This window comes from Tursiops truncatus, chromosome 4, assembly GCF_011762595.2.
Source record: "Tursiops truncatus isolate mTurTru1 chromosome 4, mTurTru1.mat.Y, whole genome shotgun sequence".
NCBI lineage: Eukaryota > Metazoa > Chordata > Mammalia > Artiodactyla > Delphinidae > Tursiops > Tursiops truncatus.
Genome location: NC_047037.1, coordinates 76,378,272 through 76,402,296, shown reverse-complemented (window position 1 = coordinate 76,402,296; position 24,025 = coordinate 76,378,272). Strand labels below are relative to the sequence as shown.

Here is a 24,025-nt window from a genome sequence, read left to right as displayed (position 1 = left end):
TTGATTGCATAATACTACTCCACCCTGGCATTTATCAGTCATAAAAATTGACTGAGCCAACTCCAATTCTGCCAGGTCACTTGATGAGTATCCAGGGTGTGTAAACCCCTATAATTCCCTTCCCTGTCCCCTCAAAGGGCAATAACACAATGTAACTCAGAAACTAAGCTACTGGGCAAAGGTCATACAAGCTTTTCTACATTGTTCTGAGAGTTCCCAAAAGCCATTGGGTTTGCTGAAATCACAGTTCCTTTGTCCTGCAGAGAAGGAGAAGGTGATCGATGTTACACTCTCTTTTGAAGTGAGAAAAGCTGCAGGTTGCTGAAAGATTTATTCTTAAATTCTAATTCATATGATCCAGCAGTTCCATTTCCGGGTTTTTCTGAAGAAAACAAAATCACTATCTTGAAAAGATATCTGCACCCCCATGTTTATTACAGCATTATGTATGTATAAAGCATATATATATATATATATATATATATATATATATATGCATGTGTGTGTGTGTGTGTGTGTGTGTGTGTGTGTGTGTTATTCAGCCATTTAAAAAAGAAGGAAAATCTGCTATTTGAGACAAGGTGGATGGGCCTCAAGGGCATTATGCTAGGTGAAATAAGTCAGACAAACAAAAGCAAGCACTGTATGGCCTCACTTATATATGCTAGCTAAAAAAACAAAAAAAAAAAGAATAAAATTTTTAAAAAAACAAACTCACAGAAACAGAGAGTCAATGAGTAAATCAGCCATTTCCAGGGGCAAGCATGCGTGAAATGGATGAAGGTGGTCAAAGGGTACAAACTTCCAATTATAAGATGAATAAGTTCTGGGGATGTAATGTACAGCACGGTGATTATAGTTAACAATACTGTAATTGTATACTTGAAAGTTGTTAAGAGAATACATATTAAATGTTCTCAGCACACACACAAAAAGGCAACTATGCCAAGTGATGGTTGTGTTAACAAACCTTATTGTATGGTAATCATTTCACAATATGTACATACATCAAATCATCACCTTTTATACCTTAAATTTACCCAGTGTTATATGTCAATAATTTCTCAATAAAGCTGGGAGAAAAAGACAAGAGATAACAAATACTGGGGAGAATGTGGAGAAAAGGGAGCCCTTGTACACTGCTGGTGGGAATGTAAACTGGTATAAACACTATGGAAAGCAGTATGGAGGTTCCTCAAAAAATTAAAAATAGGGCTTCCCTGGTGGTGCAGTGGTTGAGAATCTGCCTGCTAATGCAGGGGACACCAGTTCAAGCCCTGGTCTGGGACGATCCCACATGCCGCGGAGCAACTAGGCCCGTGAGCCACAACTAATAAGCCTGCACGTCTGGAGCCTGTGCTCCACAACAAGAGAGGCCGCGACAGTGAGAAGCCCACGCACCGCGATGAAGAGTGGCCCCCACTCGCCGCAACTAGAGAAAGACCTCACACAGAAATGAAGACCCAATACAGCCAAAAATAAATAAATAAATAAATTAATTAATTTTTTAAAAAAGTAACAAATGTTCAAGTACAATTGGTGTCTTTAAAAAAAATAGAGTGACCATATGATCCAGCGATCCCACTTCTGGGTATATAGCCAAAGGAAATGAAATCACTATCTTGAAGAATACTCCCATATTTATCGCAGTATTATTCACAGCATTCAAGGTATCGAAACAACCTAAGTGTTCATCAACAAATGAACAGATAAAGAAAATGTGAGATAGATGATATATTGAATAGATAAAGATATATGGAACGTTATTTGGTCTTTAAAAAGAAGGAAATTCTGCCATTTGTAACAACATGGATGAACGTAGAAGGCATTTTACTAAACGAAATAAGCCAGACATGGTATCTGGCTTATTACTGGGTAAATACTACATGGTATCACTTATATGTGGAATCTAAGGGGAAAAAAAGCAATTGAACTCATAGTAACAGAGAGTGGAATGGTGGTTTCTAGAGGCTGGGGATGGGAGAAATAAGGAGAGGCTGGTAAAAGGGTACAGACTGTCAGTTATGAGATGATTAGGTATGAAGATCTAATGAGAAATATGGTGACTATTGTTGATAATTCTGTATTGAATAATTGAATTTTTTAAGAGAGTAGACTGAAGTTTTTCACTACCCCCACCCAAAAAAGGTAAATATTTGAGGTGATGGAGGTGTTAATTAACTCAACGCTGGAATCCTTTCACAATGTACATATATATCAAATCATCACAATGTACACTTTAAATACCTTACAATTTTATTCACTAGTTATACCTCAAGAAAGAGATGAAAAAAAATTAAAGAAGATTTAATGCAGACACCAATCACTAAATTGTATATTTAAATAGAGTTTAAAATCTAGTGAAAATTTAAGAAAATGTAAACACATGGGGACAACTAGATACTTTTTTTCGAAGTTTGCAGCTCTCTCTAAAATTGTTCAATCCAACATGTTTTTCCCATATTATAAAACTACGTCCTCTCTTGTGGGCAACTTCCGCCAACTTTAGGTTGTTGGAATGAATAAAGGTGGGTCCCTGGAGAAGGATGGAGGTAGAAGAGGCATTTGTGGTTTAGCAAAGTCAGAACAAGTTTTTGAATCAAGGAAACACTGCTTTATCTGCACAAAGGGGAGGTGATCACCTAACTGGTGTTATTAATAGATTAAGAGACTATAAATACTTCCCAAAATGTATTTGCTCGTCTCATATATAAAATTTCACCATCGTATTTCTTCATCTCAAAGCACTTACTCCAGCCAGAATGTTAATATCCATGAAAGATTTTTGTTAGTCATTTGTACCTTTTTGTGACAGATTTGCAGATTCTTTCCTAAGAGTAAATTTTAATAGATGAGACAGGGAAAGTAGGTGAGTATAGTAACAGCAAAGGGGATTGGGGAAAGGATGAAAATCTGAGAGCCTCGGTCACAGGCTAGGTCACCCCCTAAATTCACATAACCTGGTTACAAACCTGGCATTTAATGCCTTTACCAACAGAAAAACTATATGCATTATAGGAATATAGTTCTTAGGGACAGGGAAGGACAAACTTAACAAACATGCACCATTTCCTTCCACGTGCCTTACTCTATAGATCTAGATTTCCTTGGAAAGATACCTGAAATTTGCTGTCTTTTCCCCTTTCTCTCTCTTTTTTAAAACTTTTATTTATGTATCTATTTATTATTTTTGGCTGTGTTGGGTCTTCGTTGCTGCGTGCAGGCTTTCTCTAGCTGCAGCGAGCAGGGGCCACTCTTCGTTGCGGTGCGCGGGCTTCCCATTGTGGTGGCTTCTCTTGCTGCGGAGCACAGGTTCTAGGAGCCTGGGATTCAGTAGTTGTGGCATACGGGCCCTAGACTGCACGGGCTTCAATAGTTGTGGCGCACGGGCTGAGTAGTTGTGGCGCATGGGCTTAGTTGCTCCGCGGCATGTGGGATCTTCCCGGACCAGGGATTGAACCGGTGTCCTCTGCATTGGCAGGCAGATTCTCAACCACTGCACCACAAGGGAAGTCCCTTTTCCCCTTTCTCTTGACTTATCAGGACCTAATGGGAAAGACACACTTAATAGTAAGTGTATAGATCTACACTTACATAATCAATTTATTTTCAACAACTGCATTGATTAAATTCAGTGGTGAAAGAAGGCTTTTTGTTTTGTTTTGTTTTTTTCCAGTAAGTAGTATGGAGCAACTAGCAGTCTAGCAGAAATTTCTGGAACAGAAGAAAAAAAAAAAAAGTAGGGAGCATGGGGCAAGACTAAAATAGGCACTTCATGAAAGAAAACATCCAAATAATCAATAAGCACATGAAAAGGTCCCAAAAATTGTTACTCATTAGGGAAATGCAAATTAAACCACAGTGAGATACACTATATAACCACAAGAATGGCTAAAATTTAAAAGACTGACAAAACCAAGTGTGAAAGTGGATGGAGCATTTAGAACTCTCATGAACTGTCAACGGAGTTTAAATGGTACAACCACACTGAAAATTATTTGGAAGTTTTTAATAAAGTTAAACATATACCTTCCCTATATCCCAGGATTTCTACTCCTAGGTATATACCCAAGAGAAATGACTTGTTCATAGCAGATTTATTCAAAATAGGCAAAAACTAGAAACAACCCAAATGCCCATCAGCAGGAGACTGGATAAACAAATGTGGTACATTCTTACAATGGAACAGTGCACCACAATAAAAACAGAAAACAAAAAAAGAACAAACTATTGATAAAAGCGACAACATGGGTGAATCTCAAAAACATCAGCAAAAGAAGCCAAACACAAGAGAACATCTATTATATGATTCCACTTATATGACGCTTAACATGGGCAAAACTGGTGGTTGAGCGAACGGTAGCGACTGGGAAAAGGCATGAGGAAAATTGGGGGGATGATGGAAATAGGATATAATTTACTATATGGGTGTATACAACTGCAAACACGTAGGCATGTATTACTGGGCTGTGCACTTGAAATGTGTGCATTTTGCCACACATAAATTATGCTTCAATTTTTAAAATGGGGGAAAGAAATCCCACCTGGAACCTCAAAGTACGTGTAGCCTAGATGGGAATTGGGAGCCCCCGTGAAAAGAGATCTAGGTAGGGTTACCACACCCCTACTCTGGAGCTGGGGGAAACCCTATGACTCCCCAAGAGTTTCCTGAGCCCTAAGGTCTCCCGATTCTCTTCTGTTCACTCTGCTTTCCTCCACAGCAATACAGGCATGAAACTGAGACAGCGCACTCCCCCTCAAAAAATATCCTCTCATGCCAAGCATTTTGCAAGTTTAGTCACCTTTCTGCTGGTCTGAAGTCACAGGGAGAGGTCTCATCATGGAGCACAGGCTGGCCCCCTGCCACCTGGCGGGCTGAACTGTTCCCCCTCCTTCTGAAGGCAGAACAAAAACTGCTTTTCTCAAGCCAGGAAGCCAGCCAACACCCAGGCCACAGGGTCTCAGCTTCCTCCCTCAATGGGGCTGAAGAAGAAAATTCTTTTGTAAGAATAGAGCAATCCTTCTAAAAGGAATTCTGGAAAATACAGAATTCTCCTCTCTGCTCTGTGCGTAGCCATGCCACTCTGGTTGAAGCAAAGAGCAGAGGCAAAGCCTCTAGGGGAAGCTAACTGCTATTTCTCCTTCCAAGCTTCCCCGTCCCCTTCACCTCCAGGCGCTGGGAGAGCTCTGAGAAAACGTTAGAGTCCCTTGAGGACAATTTGAAAACCACTGCACTAAACTTTAGGAAAGGAAAGAACTGTGACAAAAAATGCAGTTTAAAAAAAGAGGGCATTAGCCATGTGTCTAAAGAGCTGGAGTAGGGAGTGGCTGGAGGGGAGATTCTGGTTACACGAGTGTTGGCACCAGGTGCTTTGGGATCTGCTATGGTCACAGGCAGCCACCCTCTAACTGCCTCAACAGTCCACGTGCGTTTCTAATATGCAAACATCCACTGGAAGAGGCCACTGGCCCGTGAACTCCCCTTTCCCTCCACTGAGGCCTCCTCATCTTCTTCCTTCCTCTTCCTCTCACTGTCACAGCCCCTCCTGCAGGCCTGGCCCTGCTTAGATGTTAGTGACAGGCCTGATGTGGGCTCCCTCAGTCCCAGCATGTTCCAACCCCTCCTCAGACGCTGGCTCTATTATTTTAGAGATTTTCTATTTCTTCATGATTTACTCTTAGAAGGTTGTATGATTCTAAGAATTTGTCCATTTCTTCTAGGTTGTCCAATTTGTTGCCATATGGCTGTTCATAATATTTTCTTATAATCCTTTGTATTTCTGTGGCAGCCATTGTAATTTATCCTCTTTCATTTCTGATATTATTTACCTGAGCCTTTTCTCCTTTTTTTTTTTTAGTGAGTCTAGCTAAAGGTTTGTCAATCTTGTTTATCTTTTCAGAGAACGAGCTCTTAGTTTCATTGATCTTCTCTGTTGTCTTTTTAGTCTCTACTTCATTTATTTCCACTCTGATCTTTATTATTTCCTTCTCCTGACTTTGGGCTTCATTTGTTCTTTTTCTAGTTACTTTAGGTGTAAGGTTAGATTGTTCAGTGAGATTTTTCTTGTTTTTTGAGATAGGCCTTTATTGCTATAAACTTCCCTCTTAGTACTGCTTTTGCTACATCCCATAGATTTTGGTTTTCATTTGTCTTCAGGTATTTTTTTATTTCTCCTTTGATTTCTTCATTGACCCAATAGTTGTGGTTTTTTCCAGCTTTCTTCTTGTAGTTGATTTCTAGTTTCATACTGTTGTGTTCAAAAAGATGCTTGGTATGATTTTAATCTTCTTAAATATGTTGAGATTTGTTTTGTGTCCCAATATACAGTCTATCCTTCAGAATGTTCCGTATGCCCTTGAGAAGAATGTGTATTCTGCTGCATTTGGATGGAATGTTATGTAAAAATCTATTAAGTCCTTCTGGTCTAATGTTTCATTTCAGGTCACTATTTCTTTTTTGACTTTCTGTCTGGATGACTTATCCATTGATGTAAGTGATGTGTTAAAGTCCCTACTATTATTGTTCTGCTGTCAATTTCTCCCATTAAGTCTGTTAATTCTGCTTTATATATTTTGTGCTCCTATGTTCAGTGTATGTGTATTAATAACTGTTATGTCTTCTTGATGAATTGTCCCCTTTATCATTATATAAGGTCCATCTTTGTCTCCTGTTACATTTTTTACCTTGAAGGCTATTTTATCTGATGAGATATGGCTAACTGCTTTCTTTTGGCTTCCAGTTGCTTGGAGTATCATCTTCTACTCCTTCGTTTTGAGTCTGTTTGTTTTTAGAGCTGAGATGATTCTCCTGGAGGCAACATATAGTTGGGTCTTGTTTTTTTAATCCACACAGCCACTCTGTCTCTTTTGGTTGTTGAGTTCAATCCATTTATATTTAGGATGTTTATTGATAAATGAGGACTTAGTACTGCCATTTTATCTTTTGTTGTCTGGTTGTTCTATATCTCCATTATTTCTTTTTCCTTATGTTTCTGTCTGCCACTTGGTTGGTGGTTTTCTATGATTTTTTTTCTCTGTTTCTCCTTTTTTTATGTTTTGCATCTCTACTCTAGATTTATGTTGTGTGGTTACCATGAGGTTTATATAAAACAGCTCATAGATAAAATAGTCCTTTTTCTGTGATAGCATCTTATCTTCATTTGCCTATACGAGTTCTGTCCTTTTCCCTTTTTATTATTATTATTTGTTATTGTTGTCTCTATCCCTTGTAAGGTTGTGATTTTGTTACCAAGTTGAAGTAGCTATAGTTATTTTTATTGATTTTCCCCCTTTAACCTGTGTACTCTAATTAAGTGTTTAACAACCTATTCTGGATTGATGTGGTGATGTCACTCTCTCCTGGGCCAGGCCAAAGCCACACCAGACAAAGGACAGACGTTCGTGGCAAATGGGCCACTCTTCTCGTTCTGTCCGTGGGGCCCCTTGCCTCTCCTCCCTGCCCATTGGTCGTGTGTGGAAGGCAGGGGTGCAGCATCCAGCTGGCGGTGCTGGAGTCCTCTGATGCAGCAGACACTGTCGCTTCAACTCCTCCCCGTGGTGGGGAGGGCCATCCTGCCGCTGCACTGCACTCCCATCAGTCAGCATGTGAACATGTCTCACCTGGCCCCCTGTGGTGCCCATGGAGCACTCCAGGTCTCCCCTCAGGTGCCCGAGGCTGAGCGATGAGTCGTTTCCCTTTCCCAGCTAGCCCCTCGGGTCTCCACTGCAGTGGTGTGTCCTGTGAGCAGCTCTCTTGGGGGGTGGAGACAGAAAGGGAGGCACACCTGTCCCCCTTGCAGGGCCAGGTGCTGCCTCCTCATGGTCATCCCCACTCCATGGGGGCAGGGGGGACTGGTAAGTGATCACCAGAAAGGTCGCCAAAGAATATGGGGCTGGGTGTGGTGGGAGAAACTCCTAGAGATCTGAGTCCATGCTGCTATGTCCCATCATCTCTGCATAGTGAGGCAAACACTGGTTTACCAAACCTTTGCTTTTCCATCTCCGGGTGAGTGACCTTCCTCCCCTTTGAAGTCCCAAACCACTACCCTCCACACCCTCTTCGGTCTTTAGGAGCCAAAGGTGTTTTTCAGAGGAGGGCTTTGGCCATTTTGGCAAGTGACTCAGTTCTCCCAGCAGGGTTTCTCCTGTGGATGCATGTGTAGGGGAGCAGAATTTGCCACCCTCACCTATGTCTCTTTCGCATATTGTTTGAAGCTGGTTATTTCTTGAGTTGTGGAAAGGGCTCTGGAAACCAAATAGGAGTTGCCCTTTCATAAGGAAATTCTCCATTTGTAAGCGTGACTCCCTCTCAGGACCTGGAAGAGGAGGATCACCCATTCTCTAAAAAATCTTATTGAGGACAAGGACGGCCAGAGAGGGGAAGGCACGGACTTAAATGTGCATCACAATCACCCTTGTCCACTGTGTTTTCCCTGATCACCTCCCCAAATGGACTCTCTCCACCCTTGACATCCTCGTTTGTCTTTAGCTGAGAATGGTATTGAAGATGAGGGCTTCAGCCACTTTGACGAGTGAGTCAGTTTTCCTGGGACTCTCTCACGTGTTATTCAACTTTGACTTTCTCCTGTTCATCTGCTGTCTTGTGTCAATTTAATTCTTAGATCAGCCAGCAGAACCTAGAAAAGCAGAGGAAAAGCTCTTCCTCCCCGACAACACTATCGATACACTTGTCACTATGAGATACACTTGTCAAAACCTATAGAATGGGGACTTCGCTGGTGGTGCAGTGGTTAAGAATCCGCCTGCCAATGCAGGGGACACGGGTTCGAGCCCTGGTCCGGGAAGATCCCACGTGCCATGGAGCAACTAAGCCCATGTGCCACAACTACTGAGCCTGCGCTCTAGAGCCCGCGAGCCACAACTACTGAAGCCTGTGTGCCTAGAGCCCGTGCTCCGCAACAAGAGAAACTACTGCAATGAGAAGGCAGCACAGCACAACAAAGAGTAGCCCCCGCTCACCACAACTAGAGAAAAGCCCGCATGCAGCAACGAAGATTCAATGCAGCCAAAAATAAATAAATAAAAATTTTAAAAAATTCTTTAAAAATACAAACAAACCTATAGAATGTACAACACCAAGAATGAACCCTAGGGTAAACTCTGGACTCTGGGTGATCATGAGGTGTCCACGTAGGTTCATCCATTGTGACCAAACGTTGCTCTGGTGCAGGATGTTCATAGGATAGTTGAAGAGTGCCAGGCTCTGAGCGCCTGGAGGGCGTGGGGCAGGCAGGGAGGAGCAGGGGACATAAGGGAACTCTCTGTCCTTTCTGCTCAATTTTGCTCTGAACACTAATCTGCTCTAAAATATAATTCAGACTATTTGAATACAAACAAACAAGAAAAAAAACCCTATTCTGATATAGAGTTGTGATTTTCTGATTCTATTTACTACTTTACTCAAAGTTTTGTGTACTTTTGCCTTTTTGTTTCAGGTAGAAGAGTTCCTTTCAATATTTCTTGTAAGGCAGGTCTAATGGTGATGAACGCTCTTGGCTTTTGTTTGTCTAGGAAAGCCTTTATTTCTCCTTCATATCTGCGTATTCTTGGCTGACAGTTTTTATCTTTCAATATTTGAGTATATCATTCCATGCTCTCCTGTCAGGTAAAGTTTCTGCTGAGAAATCTGCTGATTGCCTAATGGTGGTTCCTTTGTAGGTTACCATCCTTCTTTCCCTGGCTACCTTTAAAATTCCATCTTCAACATTCAATTTTGACAGTTTGAATATAATGTGTCTTGGAGGAGGTCTTTTTGCACTGAGGTAATTAGATGTTCTCTTAGCTTAATGGACTTGTATCTATATATCCAGTTCCTTCCCCAGGCTTGGGAAGTTCACAGCTATTATTTCCTTAAATAAACTTAAATAAACTCTCTGTTCCCTTTTCCCTCTCTTCTCTTTCTGGGATATCCATTATCCTAATACTGCCCTTCTAATAGAGTCAAACAATTCTCAGAGAATTTCTTAATTCTCTCCCCATTTACCTGTATCATTTGTACATTTCTATCTTCCTGATCACTCTCTCTTCCATGTGGTCTGCTCTATTTCCAATGCTTTCTGATGCATTCTTCCTCTAATTTATTGAGTTCTTAAGCTCCAGAATTTCCACCAAACAGGTCACCAAACAGGTCCTTTTTAGAATTTCAATCTCTTTGGTAAAATACTCCTTCTGTTCATTAAATTTATTCCTGAGCTCATTGAACTGCCTTTCTGAGTTTTCTTGTAGCTCGTTGAGTTTCTTCATGACAGCTGTTTTGAATTCTCGATCAGTTAGGTTGCAATATTCCATGGCTTTCTGTTTGGTTTCTGGAGAATTGTCCATTTCTTTTTGTGATACCATCTTACCATGGTTTTTCACGGTGCTTGATGAGTTTTCCTCTGCCAGTGAATTTGAAGTGGCAAACACCTTTCTTCTTTAGGTAAAGCTTTTCTTTTTTTTTACTTGATTCTAAACAATTCACCAGATTAGTAATTAGGAGCCTTGCTTTTGTTTTTCAGTAGGTGGACATTTAACACATTTCTGGTTTCTCTTACCTGAGCTGCCTCTCATTATATTGGGTTGGCCAAAAAGTTCGTTCGTCTTTTTCCAGAAACCTTATGGAAAAACCCAAACGAATTTTTTGGCCAACCCAATACTTGAGAATTGGCACTTTCCACTCTCACTGCCTCTGCCAAAGATGTCACCACGTACCCTCATTATGCTGCTTGTGCCTCCAGGTTTTCTGGTGCCTTGCTGCTTCTGGTGTCACTGATGTCATTGGTGTCACCACCTGGACTCCAGGATGGCTGGCGCCTCCACCTTGTCTGGATTACGTGTGGCCAGAGCTGAGCCAAAATCTTAAGATGACTTGTGGCCTCTTGAGTGAGCATCATGTCATCCACATTTGCTATTTTTCTCAATACATAGATAAAGGCATTCCAGGGACTTCCCTGGTGGCACAGTGGTTAAGAATCCACCTGCCAATGCAGGGAACACTCTTATATTGGAAACTCTTTTGTTCCTTTTGAACATTTTTATCATGTGTACGTGTTACACATTCCAAAAACTGAATAAAATAATACAAATAAATATGCACACAAAACAAGTTTTACTTCTAGATAATTTGCCTGCAAAAGCCCTCACACATGTATAAAAGGAAAAAAAATGCCTCTTGTTTATAAGGGTAAAAAACTGGAAACAATCAAAGTCTTCATCAGTAGGGGAATAAGTATGTAAAATATGGAATAGTATATATCACTTAGAGGGAATGGATAAACGGTAGATAGATAAATAGATAGAGATAAGTAGATAGATAAATAGATCTATCATAGAATAACACTTAAAGGAAATGAACTAGATTGATCTCTCTGTGTATCAACACGGAATGACTGAAAAATATATTAAGTAGAAAAAAAGCATAATATAGAGTATATGTTTAGCATAAAATTTAAGTAGATTTTTAAAAACACACTAAATAAAAGTATAAAAAATGGGCTAGAAGGATAGCAAACTCACAATGTAGCTTACAAGTGTGGAGAGCAAGATTGGGGGTTGGGGAGTGGGGAACTTGTGATATCAATAGTTTATTTCTTGAAAACAACTACCAAAAAAGAAAAGGAAACAAATATGACCAAATGTTAAAAGTTTTCATTCTGGATGATAGGAATATAGGTATTTATTGTTTTATCCTTTGTGTTTTTCTGTATTTTAAACAGTTCTAGAAATGTAAATAAAAGTAAAATACAAACATCCAGCCAAGATTCTCCAGATAGATCTTTACTTTCTTTATAAAGTCAAGTCCACTTTAAACAATCAGCCTTGACATTATTAAAAAAATATTCCTTTAAAAAATAAAGTTTTTGTTAGAAGTTAAACATTGGGAAACTCTCTGGTTGGGGTTTCGGATTTCATACTTCAGATGCAACAGGATGGAACCAAGGTCAAAGAGAACGCAGGCAAGTTCGACTCTTGTTCCAGCGCTACGCCTTGTATACACCCACTTGTTCCTCCACAGCCCCGCCTTCTTGCCAGCTCCTGTTAGCATATTCTGCTGAGGAAGCAAGAAGACTTACTTCAAGACCTACTCCCTTTGTCCCTTCAAGATGTACTTTCCCTTTGCCTTTTGTTCTTTGAGGAAAATAAAACCTTCTACGGGTGGAGCTTGTGAACAACACCTTCTTTAAAAACCAGAGCCTCCACCCTTACCTGACCACTTCAGCGCCAGCATCCTGCCCAGAAAAGACGCAGTTAGCCAAAATGATATCTGGAGGCTTAACTGAAGCCAAACCTGCCACTCCAGAAATCCAGGAGATCGCTAACACGGTGAGTGGATGCAGCCCATGAAAAGGTTTGATCCCAAATCTTGGTTTAGGTTGGCCCTGTGTTAAATGTGTGGGTGAACATCAAAACCAGAATATGGGGAAATGTGTGATTTTGTTCAGGTTTCCTTACAACTGAAAAGTTTTTCAGATGAAACCTCTGATAATTCTAAATGTAAGAGTGATATTGAGCAAGTCATATCTCTTCTCTGAGCCTCAGGTTCCCCATTTGTAAAAGAAGAATTTTTATTGGATCATCTCTAAGGCTCTTACAATGTATGGTTCTAGGATTACTAATTCAGTTTCTAATGAAACTTTTCTATTCTCACCAAGTGGAGCCAACATGTAATTAAAGTCTGAGGTTGTTAACAATTGACGAACTAGGGACTTCCCTGGTGGCACAGTGGTTAGGAATCCGCCTGCCAATGAAGGGGACACAGGTGTGAGCCCTGGTCCAGGAAGATCCCACATGCCTTGGAGCAACTAAGCCCGTGCGCCACAACTACTGAGCCTGCGTGCCACAACTACTGAAGCCCGCGCGCCTAGAGCCTGTGGTCTGCAACAAGAGAAGCCACCACAATAAGAAGCCTGCGCACCACAACGAAGAGTAGCCCCCGCTCGGCGCAACTAGAGAAAGCCTGTGCACAGCAATGAAGACCCAATGCAGCCATAAATAAATTAATTAATTAAGAAAAAAAAAAGAAACTGCTTATGGTTTTAAAAAAAATAATTGATGAACTAGACGTCAAATGCACTACAGGAAAAAAAATTTTAATAGATTGAATGAAGAGCAATATCATAAAGATGATCCACTTACAGACTTCCTACAAATCTGACTCAATGGACAATGTTTTAGTATTTGGAAGATGATTAAACTAGTAGAGAAGTGGCATAGTCTATGGTGATTCCAAAATTCATCATGGTGAAAATAGAATTCAGTGTGTTTAGCAGGTTAATACATTTTTCTAAGTGTTGTCTGGTTAGCTATTACCTATATAATAAACATTTATTGTATTGCATATTTTATGAAAAGAAAAAGTATATAAATTTCTATTTTAGGTTTGTAAATTGTCGCCCTATTTTCTTGTATCATTCCTTCTTGCTTTTTCTTGCTGAAACTTCATTCTATGACACTGTTTGGCAAAGATTAGCTTGTTGTGTAAGTGGAAGAGATGGGATTCTCTATGTTAAGACACTGAGAAGCTCTCTAAGAGAGCAGATGCCTGAAATTCTACCACTCATTCTGTGGGGCTAAGTATTTCCCTTTCAAGAGTTCTTTTAAAAAAGTAGTTACTTTACAATAATGTGAATAAATATATGTGAAAGAATATTAGATCAAAAGTTTCAATTAGACACCAAGATACAAGGTGTCTTAGAAAGTGCACATTCCAAAGGATATGGTAATCCAGATGCAAGTTTTCAAAGGAAATAGCTAATAATAAATTAGATGATTCACCCATGTTAAGAGTAAAAAAAAAAAAGTAAATACCTTGTCATTTTTTTCTTTCTTGAAGAAGGTAATATTAAGTTATTAATGCCTTCATTCAAATCCCTGTATTGTCAGTGTTTTCAAACTTGAATGTGCACACAGGTCACCTGGAGGTCTTGTTAAAAGACCAGATTTTGGGGCTTCCCTGGTGGCGCAGTGGTTGAGAGTCCACCTGCCGATGCAGGGGACACGGGTTCGTGTCCCGGTCTGGGAAGATCCCACATGCCGCGGAGCGGCTGGGCCCATGAGCCATAGCCGCTGAGCCTGCGCGTCCGGAGCCTGTGCTCCGCAACGGGAGAGGCCACAACAGTGAGAGGCCTGCGTACCACAATTAAAAAAACAAAAAAGAAAGACTAGATTTTGACTCAGTAGGTCTGGGGTGGACCTGAGTTTCTGCATTTCTAACCAGCTGTGGTGATGCCCAGGCTGTCCGTGACCTCACTTGCCTGCAGTACTACAGATACAGGGTATTCTGAGAGGCCTATGGGAGATGGGCTTTCTAAAATCAGAGGGTGGGCAAAGAATCTCAATTTCATCTGTGAAATGAAAATAACACCTCTTGCCCTTCGACCTCAGAGTCGTAAGGACTAATGAGAGCACCTGCATAAAAATGACTTGGAGGGAATTCCCTGGTGGTCCAGTGGTTAGGACTCTGAGCTCCCAGTGCAGGGGGCATGGGTTTAATCCCTGGTCGGGAACTAAGATCCCGCAGGCCGTGACTTGGAAATGAGAAAGCAATGTGCATAGGTGAGGCATTACAATTGTTTACTTCAGATTTTTGCCTGAAGGAGGGGAAGGTCATCCCATAGAGAGGGGAAAGCATCAGAAAAATGATGACTGCAGGTTCAAGGAATTTGACATCAGAATGAAAGAGAGAGGTTGGATCAGTTCAGAAAGAGAAGAAAATCAAACAAAAGGCTTGGGGTTGAGAAGACTTGAACATTTTTGGAGGCAGAAGAAAGGAGTTTCTCCATTCTGAAGATAACAGAGACTGGAAGGTAATGCTGGTATCAGGTACTAAAGGCTGTTAGTAGTACTTGGGTCCAGAGTACACGTGGAAAAAACCCCCTCTTCCAAAGATTCTCTATGCCCCTCTTCTTTCCTTTTTCCTATTTGGGGAGACAAGTTGTCACGAAGGAAAACAAGCCTGGTTTCTTCATTCAGAAAACATTGATTTGGGAATTAGCTGGAGGTGCAATGGTTAGGACTCTGCTCTCACTGCTGAAGACCCAGGTTCAGTCCCTAGTCTGGGAACTACTAAGACTCTACAAGCCGCGCAGTGTGGCCAAAAGAAAAAGAAAAAAGAAAAAAAAGAAAGAAAGAAAACACTGATTATGTACACAGTACTGTGTGAATTGCTATAGGGAGAGAAGGGACATAAAAAATGTCCCTACCCTCAGAGAAATTTATAAAATAGATTGGAGAAAAGGGATACACACAAGGAAATAAAGAGCCAAACATGGCCCCATCCATAAAAAGCCATAATTAAGGAGCAAATGAATGGCCCACTGGCAAAAGCCTCCGGATCAATATGGCTGATCCATTATCTTATGCCATATGTAAAAAACCATTGGATGAGAATTCTGAGTATGTTTATGTGCAGGAAGGAAATGTTATTTCAATAATTATTTTTAGAAATAAGGGCTATTATTACACATGCACAGATGCATACACACACACACACACACACACACACACACACACACACCCCTAAGTCAAACGTGACTGCTGAATACCATTCCTGGCATACACACAGATCATGGTTTTTGTCTGCCAGGACACCACACAAACACCCCATCTGCATACCATTATGGACACATCCAGGAGCTTAGCATGTCATGGCTCTTACCCACAAATCTGTGTTTTCCTCTCTGACTACAGCCCGCTCATCAGTCACCTCTTCCATTGTCCCCACGTCCAGAGAACCTGCCATTCATCCACACCAGAATCCTTCAGACACTCACCTCCCATCTTCATCAGAGCATGCCTAGGCCCACTCTATCACTCATCCAGCTGGATCACATGATGGGTGGTTTCATACTCTCCTCTACCCCTGATTTCCATGGCTTCGTGAGCTCTGGCATTCCAGTCCTTAATTAGAGGTCACTGCCACAACTTCCTCCTCAGCTTCTACTCCAGGTTCAGAGAACTTTGCTCAAGGAAGATGTAAAAACACAGAAAACTCACCCATTACAAATCTACAGATTCATGCCAGTGAACAACCACAGCAGGACCCTAGGGCTGCCAGGACATCCTTTCAGTCATATCCTGTTGATCCTTTTCTAGAAACCCCACAGAGGTGGATCTGGACCTTCTCTCTCCTCAGTTTCTCAATCCGTCCCATCCCCATGGCCCAACCAGATGGCGTCTCAGTTCTTTCTCTTAAAAGATTGCAGCTGGGCTTCTCTGGTGGTGCAGTGGTTGAGAGTCCGCCTGCCGATGCAGGGGACGCGGGTTCGTGCCCCGGTCCGGGAGGATCCCACATGCCGCGGAGCGGCTGGGCCCGTGGGCCATGGCCGCTGAGTCTGCGCGTCCGGAGCCTGTGCTCCGCAACGGGAGAGGCCACAACAGTGAGAGGCCCGCGTACCGAAAAAAAAAAAAAAAAAAAAAAGATTGCAGCTATCTTGTTCAAGAATGCCCTGAATTACTTATCCCCTGCTGATCTCATTCCTCTCTTCAATCTAAGAATTTGAACTCCTTAAGCCAGGTGCCATCATTTCTTGTATGCTAGGTGCCTTGCCCCATACTTCCCCTGCCCTCAAAACATAGGTGACAAATGTCCACAAATCACCTCTCACCAACCCTGCTGTACTCTCTTGTTGCTACCCAAACTCTCCTTTGTTACTCTCTAAAACTTCCCAAATATGACCTATCCATGCTGCCACCATTATCTTTCTATGCATTTTTTCCTAAATTATGCATAGTCCAAGTGTTTCTGCAGAATGATTACAGGTAGCCTGGGTCTTGGGTTCAGTGTGGCTTAAATCCTCAGATCCTGGAGAACTAGCAGCTTACCGAGATTCATGCTCTGCAGCAACAAGAAATGCTTGAACAGCTCTGGGGTAACTGCATTTTACCAGGCGCTCCTCCCTGGAACCATCCTTCCCCTGGTTGGGACCCAAGTAACAAACCTACACTGTTCCCTTCAACACCTCAACCACCACCATGCATGGCAGGCGGAGGAAGGTGAATGCCAACTGTGTTCAGCTCAAGGTCTGTCTGTTTACCACCAGACTCCGGACCACCATTCCCAGGTGCGCTTCACCCTCCTAGCACCCGTCCTGGGGGGTCTTTCAACAACAACCTGCCTTCTGAATAAGGTTTCACTGATCAGCTCCTTCCAACTCTGCCCCTTTTCCTCCTCCTCACCTGAAATCTCATCATCCCAGGTTCATAGCCTCCAACAATAGAGCAATACAAATCTGTTTTACTGGAAAGGGGGAGCAGGGCTACGGGTTATAAGTACAGTGAACCTGCAGTCAAGGCACACAGTCTGATAGGTGCCAGAGCACTTACAGAAACAAACCAGGACATTTGCAATCAACTCTCTGATGGAAAATTCTGGACTTGTGGACTGCATAGATACAATGGAAAGGTTACAGATTTGGATGTGTTTCTAGGACAGATAGAAATAAAAATGTCTGATACATAGTTTAAAAAAAAAGATAAATCAGATACTCACTATTCAAGGCATTTAAAACGCCAAATAACTATAATCAGTAATTTTTCAGCCATTAGCAGTCATGTTCTCCTCACAGCCTTAGGTTCCTCATCTGCAAAATGAGGCTTAAATAGATAATTTGGGGTTTTGTGTAGAGATTAACCCTTCCCAGCTCAGCTCCTAACTTGACTGGTACCCAGTGGCTCAAAAGGCTCAAAAGGATTAGGTAGGGGGGAGCAATAAGACAATGAACTCTTCCCTTACTCATTCTCTCTGCATGCTTGTCCACTTTTCTCTTCTCTCTCCTGCGCCCTACCTCTTCCCATTTCTTTCTTTCTTTTTTTTCTTCACTATTTGTTTCCTTCCTTTCTCCACTTTTTAACCTCACTTTCCATCTCAGGAAAGCAATCACATTCCTCCCATCTATTCTGAATGTTACAGGAGAAATGGGTAGTGGTCCGAGAAGTGTTTGCCCTTCAAAAATGGTCTGAGAACACAAAGAGTTTGCAAATGTCTAGATCTTTGAAAGCAATCTGGTACCCAAGCCGAGGCACAAATAAAAAAGGTTTCAAAATGCTTGCCCACTGATGGGAAGGACTGTGTGGCCTTGGGAGAACCCTAGATGCACTGGAGGCCTGACTAAAGCTGTATATGCACATAAAATGTTATGGGCTGCGGCTTCACTGGTGGCGCAGTGTTAAGAATCCGCTTGCCAATGCAGGGGACACGGGTTCGAGCCCTGGGCCGGGAAGATCCCACATGCCACGGAGCAGCTGGGCCCATGAACCACAACTACTGAGCCTGCACGTCTGGAGCCTGTGCTCCGCAACAAGAGAGGCTGCGATAGTGAGAGGCCCGTGCACCGCGATGAAGAGTGGCCCCCGCTTGCCACAACTAGAGAAAGCCTTCGCACAGAAACGAAGACCCAACGCAGCAAAAATAAATAACTAAATTAATAAACTCCTACCCCCAACATCTTCTAAAAAAAAAAAAAAAAGATGTCTACGCCCTAATCCCTGAATCCCTTAAATATGTTACCTTGCACGGCAAAGGGACTTGTGGGTGTGATTAAAGTAAGGGCCTTGAGATATGCTATACTATTTTTGCAACTTTGAGTCTGAAATCATTTCAAAATAAAAAAAAATTTGTAATGAAATAGTAATTACGGTCTCCCATTTTTATTAATCAAAGACATGTTTACCTATTTGTAAATACATATTTAACAGATGTGTAAATCACATAAATGGAGTTCGATATAGCCTTGGTAATTTGTTTCCTCTTGTCAACAAAAAATTAATCAGTTGATTTAAGAAAGAAATGGGAAATTTTTTCGAGCCAAATTATGGATTATAACCCAGGAAGAACAACATCTCAGAAAGCTCTGAGAACTGTTCCACCCATTAGAAGTCAAGGCACAGGTACATAAGTTTTTCGAGACGGAGGGTTGTACATCAAATGATGTATAGTTGACAGTTTATTTAATCCAGATCTAAGCAGCATGGTGGTGGGTCATGTGATTCCTTACAAGATAGAGGAGGGATGTTATCTTTTAAGGAATTGTCTTGTCGATGCTAGGAGCATGTTAAACCATGTTTATGGTTGAGCAGGTATTCCTGCTGATGGGAGTGGTTTGGTCGATGCATAATGCAGATACAAAATGCAAAGTGGGGGGAGAGGGGAGGCCAAAGGGCAGAGAGATTTTGTTGTTGTTGTTTAAATTTCTCTGGTCTTGCCATAAAAATATGACTTTTATTTCATACTCTTTTCTTAAGGTTAAACCACAGCTTGAAGAAAAAACAAATGAGACTTATGAAGAATTTGAAGCTGTGGAATATAAAACTCAAGTGGTTGCTGGAATTAATTACTACATTAAGGTTAGAGTTCAACATTCGCTTTAGCACTAAAAGATATTGTTGTATCTTTCACTTTATGCAATGCTCCCTGTCTCCCCTACCTTATAATTTGTTCTTTCTCCTTGTCCTAAATCAAGATGCCTACCTAGCATGGTGCTGCCCAAGTGGTAAACTCTCAAACTTGGCAGATGACGGTATATTTATATCATCTTTTTCTTGTGAATTTAGAAACCTTTCTTATATCAATTCTTAACTTAATTTCCAGAAAATGTATAGAAAAAGACTTCAGAATTCAGGGCATGATTAGCTTGCGGCCATGGCTTCTTCATGTGGGATCCTAGGATCCTAAAGATGTGGGACTGGACCAGATGCTATCTTGAAGCTTATTCCATCTCAAAGCTTTGTGATTCTATGTGTCTAAATGAAATGGGTTTAAGGAATGATTTGAATCATTAGCTGGGAAAATCATTTAAAACAACTTTTGCCCTTTAAATAAGAATTTTGATTAATATAATTTAAATATATTATTTTTGTAACTCAAATAACTAGTTTCAACTTGTGGCACTGTAGGTGTAGTTTGAAGCAGTGGAGTATTAAAAGTCTTTTAAAAATTAATTTTATAGTTATATCAGAAAATTAAGTGATGCACTGATCCAGTTCTAAATGAAGAAAACTTTTTTGTGAAGTTATTGAGAGGGAACCAATCCAGCAAATCAACCATGGATATTTGGAAGCCATTTTCAACCTTTTGTATTGAGAAGATGATAATTCTCATTTAGTAAATAATTACAACAGACATTCAAATGTATTTACTTAACCTTTACTAACCTACTTGATGAGGGCACAGTCTGGCTTATTTCTCTTTAACAAACAATTAACCACTTAAGATATAAATTTTTTTTAATGTTTTCAGCAAAAAAAATAAAAATGTGTTGTTAAGCAGCTCTGCATGAAAAAATTACAAGACTGGGTCATGTGAAAAGATCAGCCCAAATTGGGAGATTGGGATTGACATATATACACTAATATGTATAAAATAGATAACTAATAAGAACTGCTGTATAAAAAAATAAATAAAACAGAATTCACACACACATACACAAAAATCAGCCCAGTCCTACCACATTTGAGGTCCTGGTACATGCCAGGTGCTGGGGTGCTACACAGGGGTGAGATCCTGCCTCGTCCTCAGAAAGCAATGGTCTTGTTTCCTCCCTTCCTGCTTTCTTCACAGCTAGAAAAGAATGGTTTCTAGTTAAAAGTGGTTTTGTTCAAAGATAAGAAACATTCCATCAAAATTGGGATCATTATTTTAATAATTTATGATTAATCCAAGTACAAAAATTTCGCATACTAACCAGCTCATACATTTCTTAAAAGGCCCATCAGAAAACTATCTTGGAAATTTCTTCCCTTAAGACCACAGTCCCCTTCCCTCCCTACCTCACCCTCCATCTGCTATCAACTTTCTCCTATGGGATTAAAGTCACTGACCACAGTTTCCTCCTTACTTCCTGGCCATCTAGCTGTTGACCTCTTTGATCTGAGACACTCACTCTCTGGATTTCAGATCTGGCTGGTGATGTGACCTCCTCTTGTTTTTCTCAAGTACCTGTCAAGAGGCAGGTGGTAAAATGGAAGGATTGTAGGCTTTGGTGTCAGACAGTCCTGGGTTTGAACACTTACTCGGCTTGTTTGACTGGTTAAAACCTGTGCGATCCACAGCCCCTCATCTTCTCTGAGCCTTAATTCCTTTAGCTTCACAACATGAATAATAATAACCTACTTTGCAGGGTGTTATGTGGAATAAATGAACTAGAAATTTACTAAGCACTTATGGGGACTTCCCTGGTGGTCCAGTGGATAAAACTCCATGCTCCCATTTCAGGGGGCCCAGGTTTGATCCCTGGTCAGGGAACTAAAAGTTCACATGCCACAACTAAAGATCACACATGCTGCCACGAAGATCCGGTGTGCCACAACTAAGACCCAGCACAGCCAAATAAATAAATAAATATTTTTTTTAAAAGAAAAGAAGTTTACTAAGCACTCACAATGTGCCAGGCACTGTCCTAAGAGCTGGACATGTATTATCTCATTTAATCCTCTCAACATGTCTATAAGTATGATCATTTCCTTCGTGTTGCTGATAAGAAAATTGCCCCCTGGGGAGGTGAACTAACTAACTAAGGTCACAATACTATAAGAGCACAGCCAGAATTTGAACCCAAGTAGTCTGATACTTACCTATTAGCTGTGCTGCCTCTAATAATGTATGCAAAAGCTGGTGCCCTGTTCCAAGCACAGAATAAATGTTTTTGAAATGTTACCCCATAGAGTGAAACTAACACAGATGTTGAAGTTTGGCTTTGTCACTTATTAGCTGAGAGATTTATGAAAAATTACTTAATCTCTCTTAATCTGCTCTGCATCTGTAAAATGGTCCTTGTTCCACCTTTCTTCTTGCCTAGAACAAAATGTAAATATAATCAAGTATATAAGATGGTCATCATAGTGTCTGACTCATGGTAAACATTTGATAAATGACATTTATTAAAATTAGTTTAGTTAGATTTATATATAAAGAATGAACTAGTGGTTACCTGTGGGGAGAGGGAATGTGGGAGGGGCAAGATAGGGGTAGGAGATTAAGAGGTACAAACTACTAAGTATAAAATAAATATGCTACAAGGATATATTGTACAGCACAGGGAAATAAAGCCATCCTTCTATAATAATTTTTTTAAATAAAATAAAATTAGGTTAGGAAGGGACACCAGAGCACAATAAATATTATTCAAAGACAAAACTTTTACTGTCTGAACCAAGAACAAAAGTGGGAATTCTTACCATAGTTTTCTAGGTCCCAGATTCATGCCCAGATTACCATTTCAATCTTCATACCAATGATTTCCCAGCAAGATCCCTTTACTTCAGAAGGGAAACTAGACTCTACACCCCTGGGTCCTGCTCAGTTTTACCTATGGGCATTTATAAAGCAGGTTCTAATATAGATATGGGAACCACACATCCCAAATTCTCTAGGGCAATTCCGATTTTCTTCTCCTTGCTCAAACCATGTGACAAATAAAGTATCCCAATTTGGGAGTCAGAAAATGGAAACCTCAAAAAGACTGTCACTTGTTTTCTTGATCTGTGCATCTTTGAAAATGAAATGCAACTCTGGACTTTCATTTGTGCACAGAATATAGTAAACTATAAAATAAAATAAACCTAGGACCTATGTCTCTTGCCATGCCTTTAGCCTGCCCTTTCTCTCATAAAAGAAGATGGAAGGTTTATGTAAACTAAGGGTCTAAGAATGGTGGTCTAGGAATGCTATTCCAAAAGAGCTTATTGCAGCTAAATCTTTATAGGTCTGTAGATCTTTCATTTGACATGGATCCGTGTGAATGAATCTCCTTTTTCTTTTTTTCTTTTTTTTTAACTTCCAGATACGAGTAGGTAATGATCGTTATATTCACATAATAGTATTCCAGAGCCTTCCTCAACAAAATCAGTCTTTGGCACTTACTGGCTACCAGGCTGACAAAAGCAAGGATGACGAGCTCACCGGCTTCTAGCGACATGTTCTGAAAGCAGTCGATTCTTTCCACTGTCTCCTGATTAATGGCCCCTGCTAATAAATGTAACTATCAATAAAGAAGTATTCCTTTTCAAATAAATTAATCTCTTCTACTAGCTCTCATCTGTTTTTTTTTTAAGATGTTGTGGGGAGCTTCCCTGGTGGCACAGTGGTTGAGAGTCCGCCTGCCAATGGAGGGGACGTGGGTTCGTGCCCTGGTCCGGGAAGATCCCACATGCCGCAGAGCGGCTGGGCCCATAAGCCATGGCCGCTGAGCCTGCGTGTCCTGTGCTCCGCAACGGGAGAGGCCACAGTAGTGAGAGGCCCACGTACCGCAAAGAAAAAAAAAAAAGATGTTGGGGGTAGGAGTTTATTAATTAATTAATTTATTTTTGCTGTGTTGGGTCTTCATTTCTGTGCGAGGGCTTTCTCTAGTTGTGGCAAGCGGGGGCCACTCTTCATCGCGGTGCACGGGCCTCTCACTATCGCAGCCTCTCTTGTTGCGGAGCACAGGCTCCAGACGCGCAGGCTCAGTAGTTGTGGTTCACGGGCCCAGTTGCTCAGCAGCATGTGGGATCCTACCAGACCAGGGCTCGAACCCGTGTCCCCTGCATTAGCAGGCAGATTCTCAACCACTGCGCCACCAGGGAAGCCCTCTTGTCTATTTTATATAAGAGTAAAATTACTTTTTCTTTCTCAAAATCAATGCTATAGCTTGAGAGTAGAAATTCCATACAAACTGATGTCAGTTGGAAATCTTAGAAAAATTACGGAGGCCTAATGCAACTAGCTAAAGGATAAAACCACCACCACTCCCACCATTGGCAGGCCAGATCTTGGGTTATCAGTGCCCTGGGGCTGCTGAGAATTCAACGCTCCACCTCTACCCTCACATTTTAAAATTAAATCAAGTATTTTATTAAGCATATTTATATTTTAAAACAATCTCAAACTTACAGATAAGTTGCCCCCCCCAAAACTTTTTTCCTGGACATTTGAGAGTAAGTTATCTACAGTGATGTTCCATCACCAACAAATTTTGCATTTTGCACCTCCTACAAATAAGTACATTCTCCTGAAAAACTGAAATATAACCACTAAAATCAGGAAATTAACACT

The 24,025-nt window shown here is 41.0% G+C and overlaps 1 protein-coding gene across 1 annotated transcript; it reads left to right on the top strand.

Annotated features, from left to right (window-relative positions):
* The first annotated feature begins 12,165 nt into the window (after positions 1-12,165).
* Positions 12,166-23,022, top strand: CSTA (cystatin A). Its single transcript, XM_019922868.3, has 3 exons — positions 12,166-12,321; positions 19,240-19,341; positions 22,776-23,022. Exons 1-3 carry the CDS (start codon positions 12,256-12,258, stop codon positions 22,902-22,904), a joined length of 297 nt encoding a protein of 98 aa, XP_019778427.1. The 5' UTR covers positions 12,166-12,255; the 3' UTR covers positions 22,905-23,022.
* The last annotated feature ends 1,003 nt before the right edge of the window (positions 23,023-24,025 follow it).

Excerpts from the sequence above, each read along its gene's own strand:
- CSTA (XM_019922868.3), top strand. The coding sequence starts at position 12,256 with ATGATATCTGGAGGCTTAACTGAAGCCAAACCTGCCACTCCAGAAATC. Across the intron at positions 12,322-19,239 it reads TCCAGGAGATCGCTAACACG|GTTAAACCACAGCTTGAAGA; the intron begins GTGAGTGGATGC and ends TCTTTTCTTAAG. Across the intron at positions 19,342-22,775 it reads GAATTAATTACTACATTAAG|ATACGAGTAGGTAATGATCG; the intron begins GTTAGAGTTCAA and ends TTTAACTTCCAG.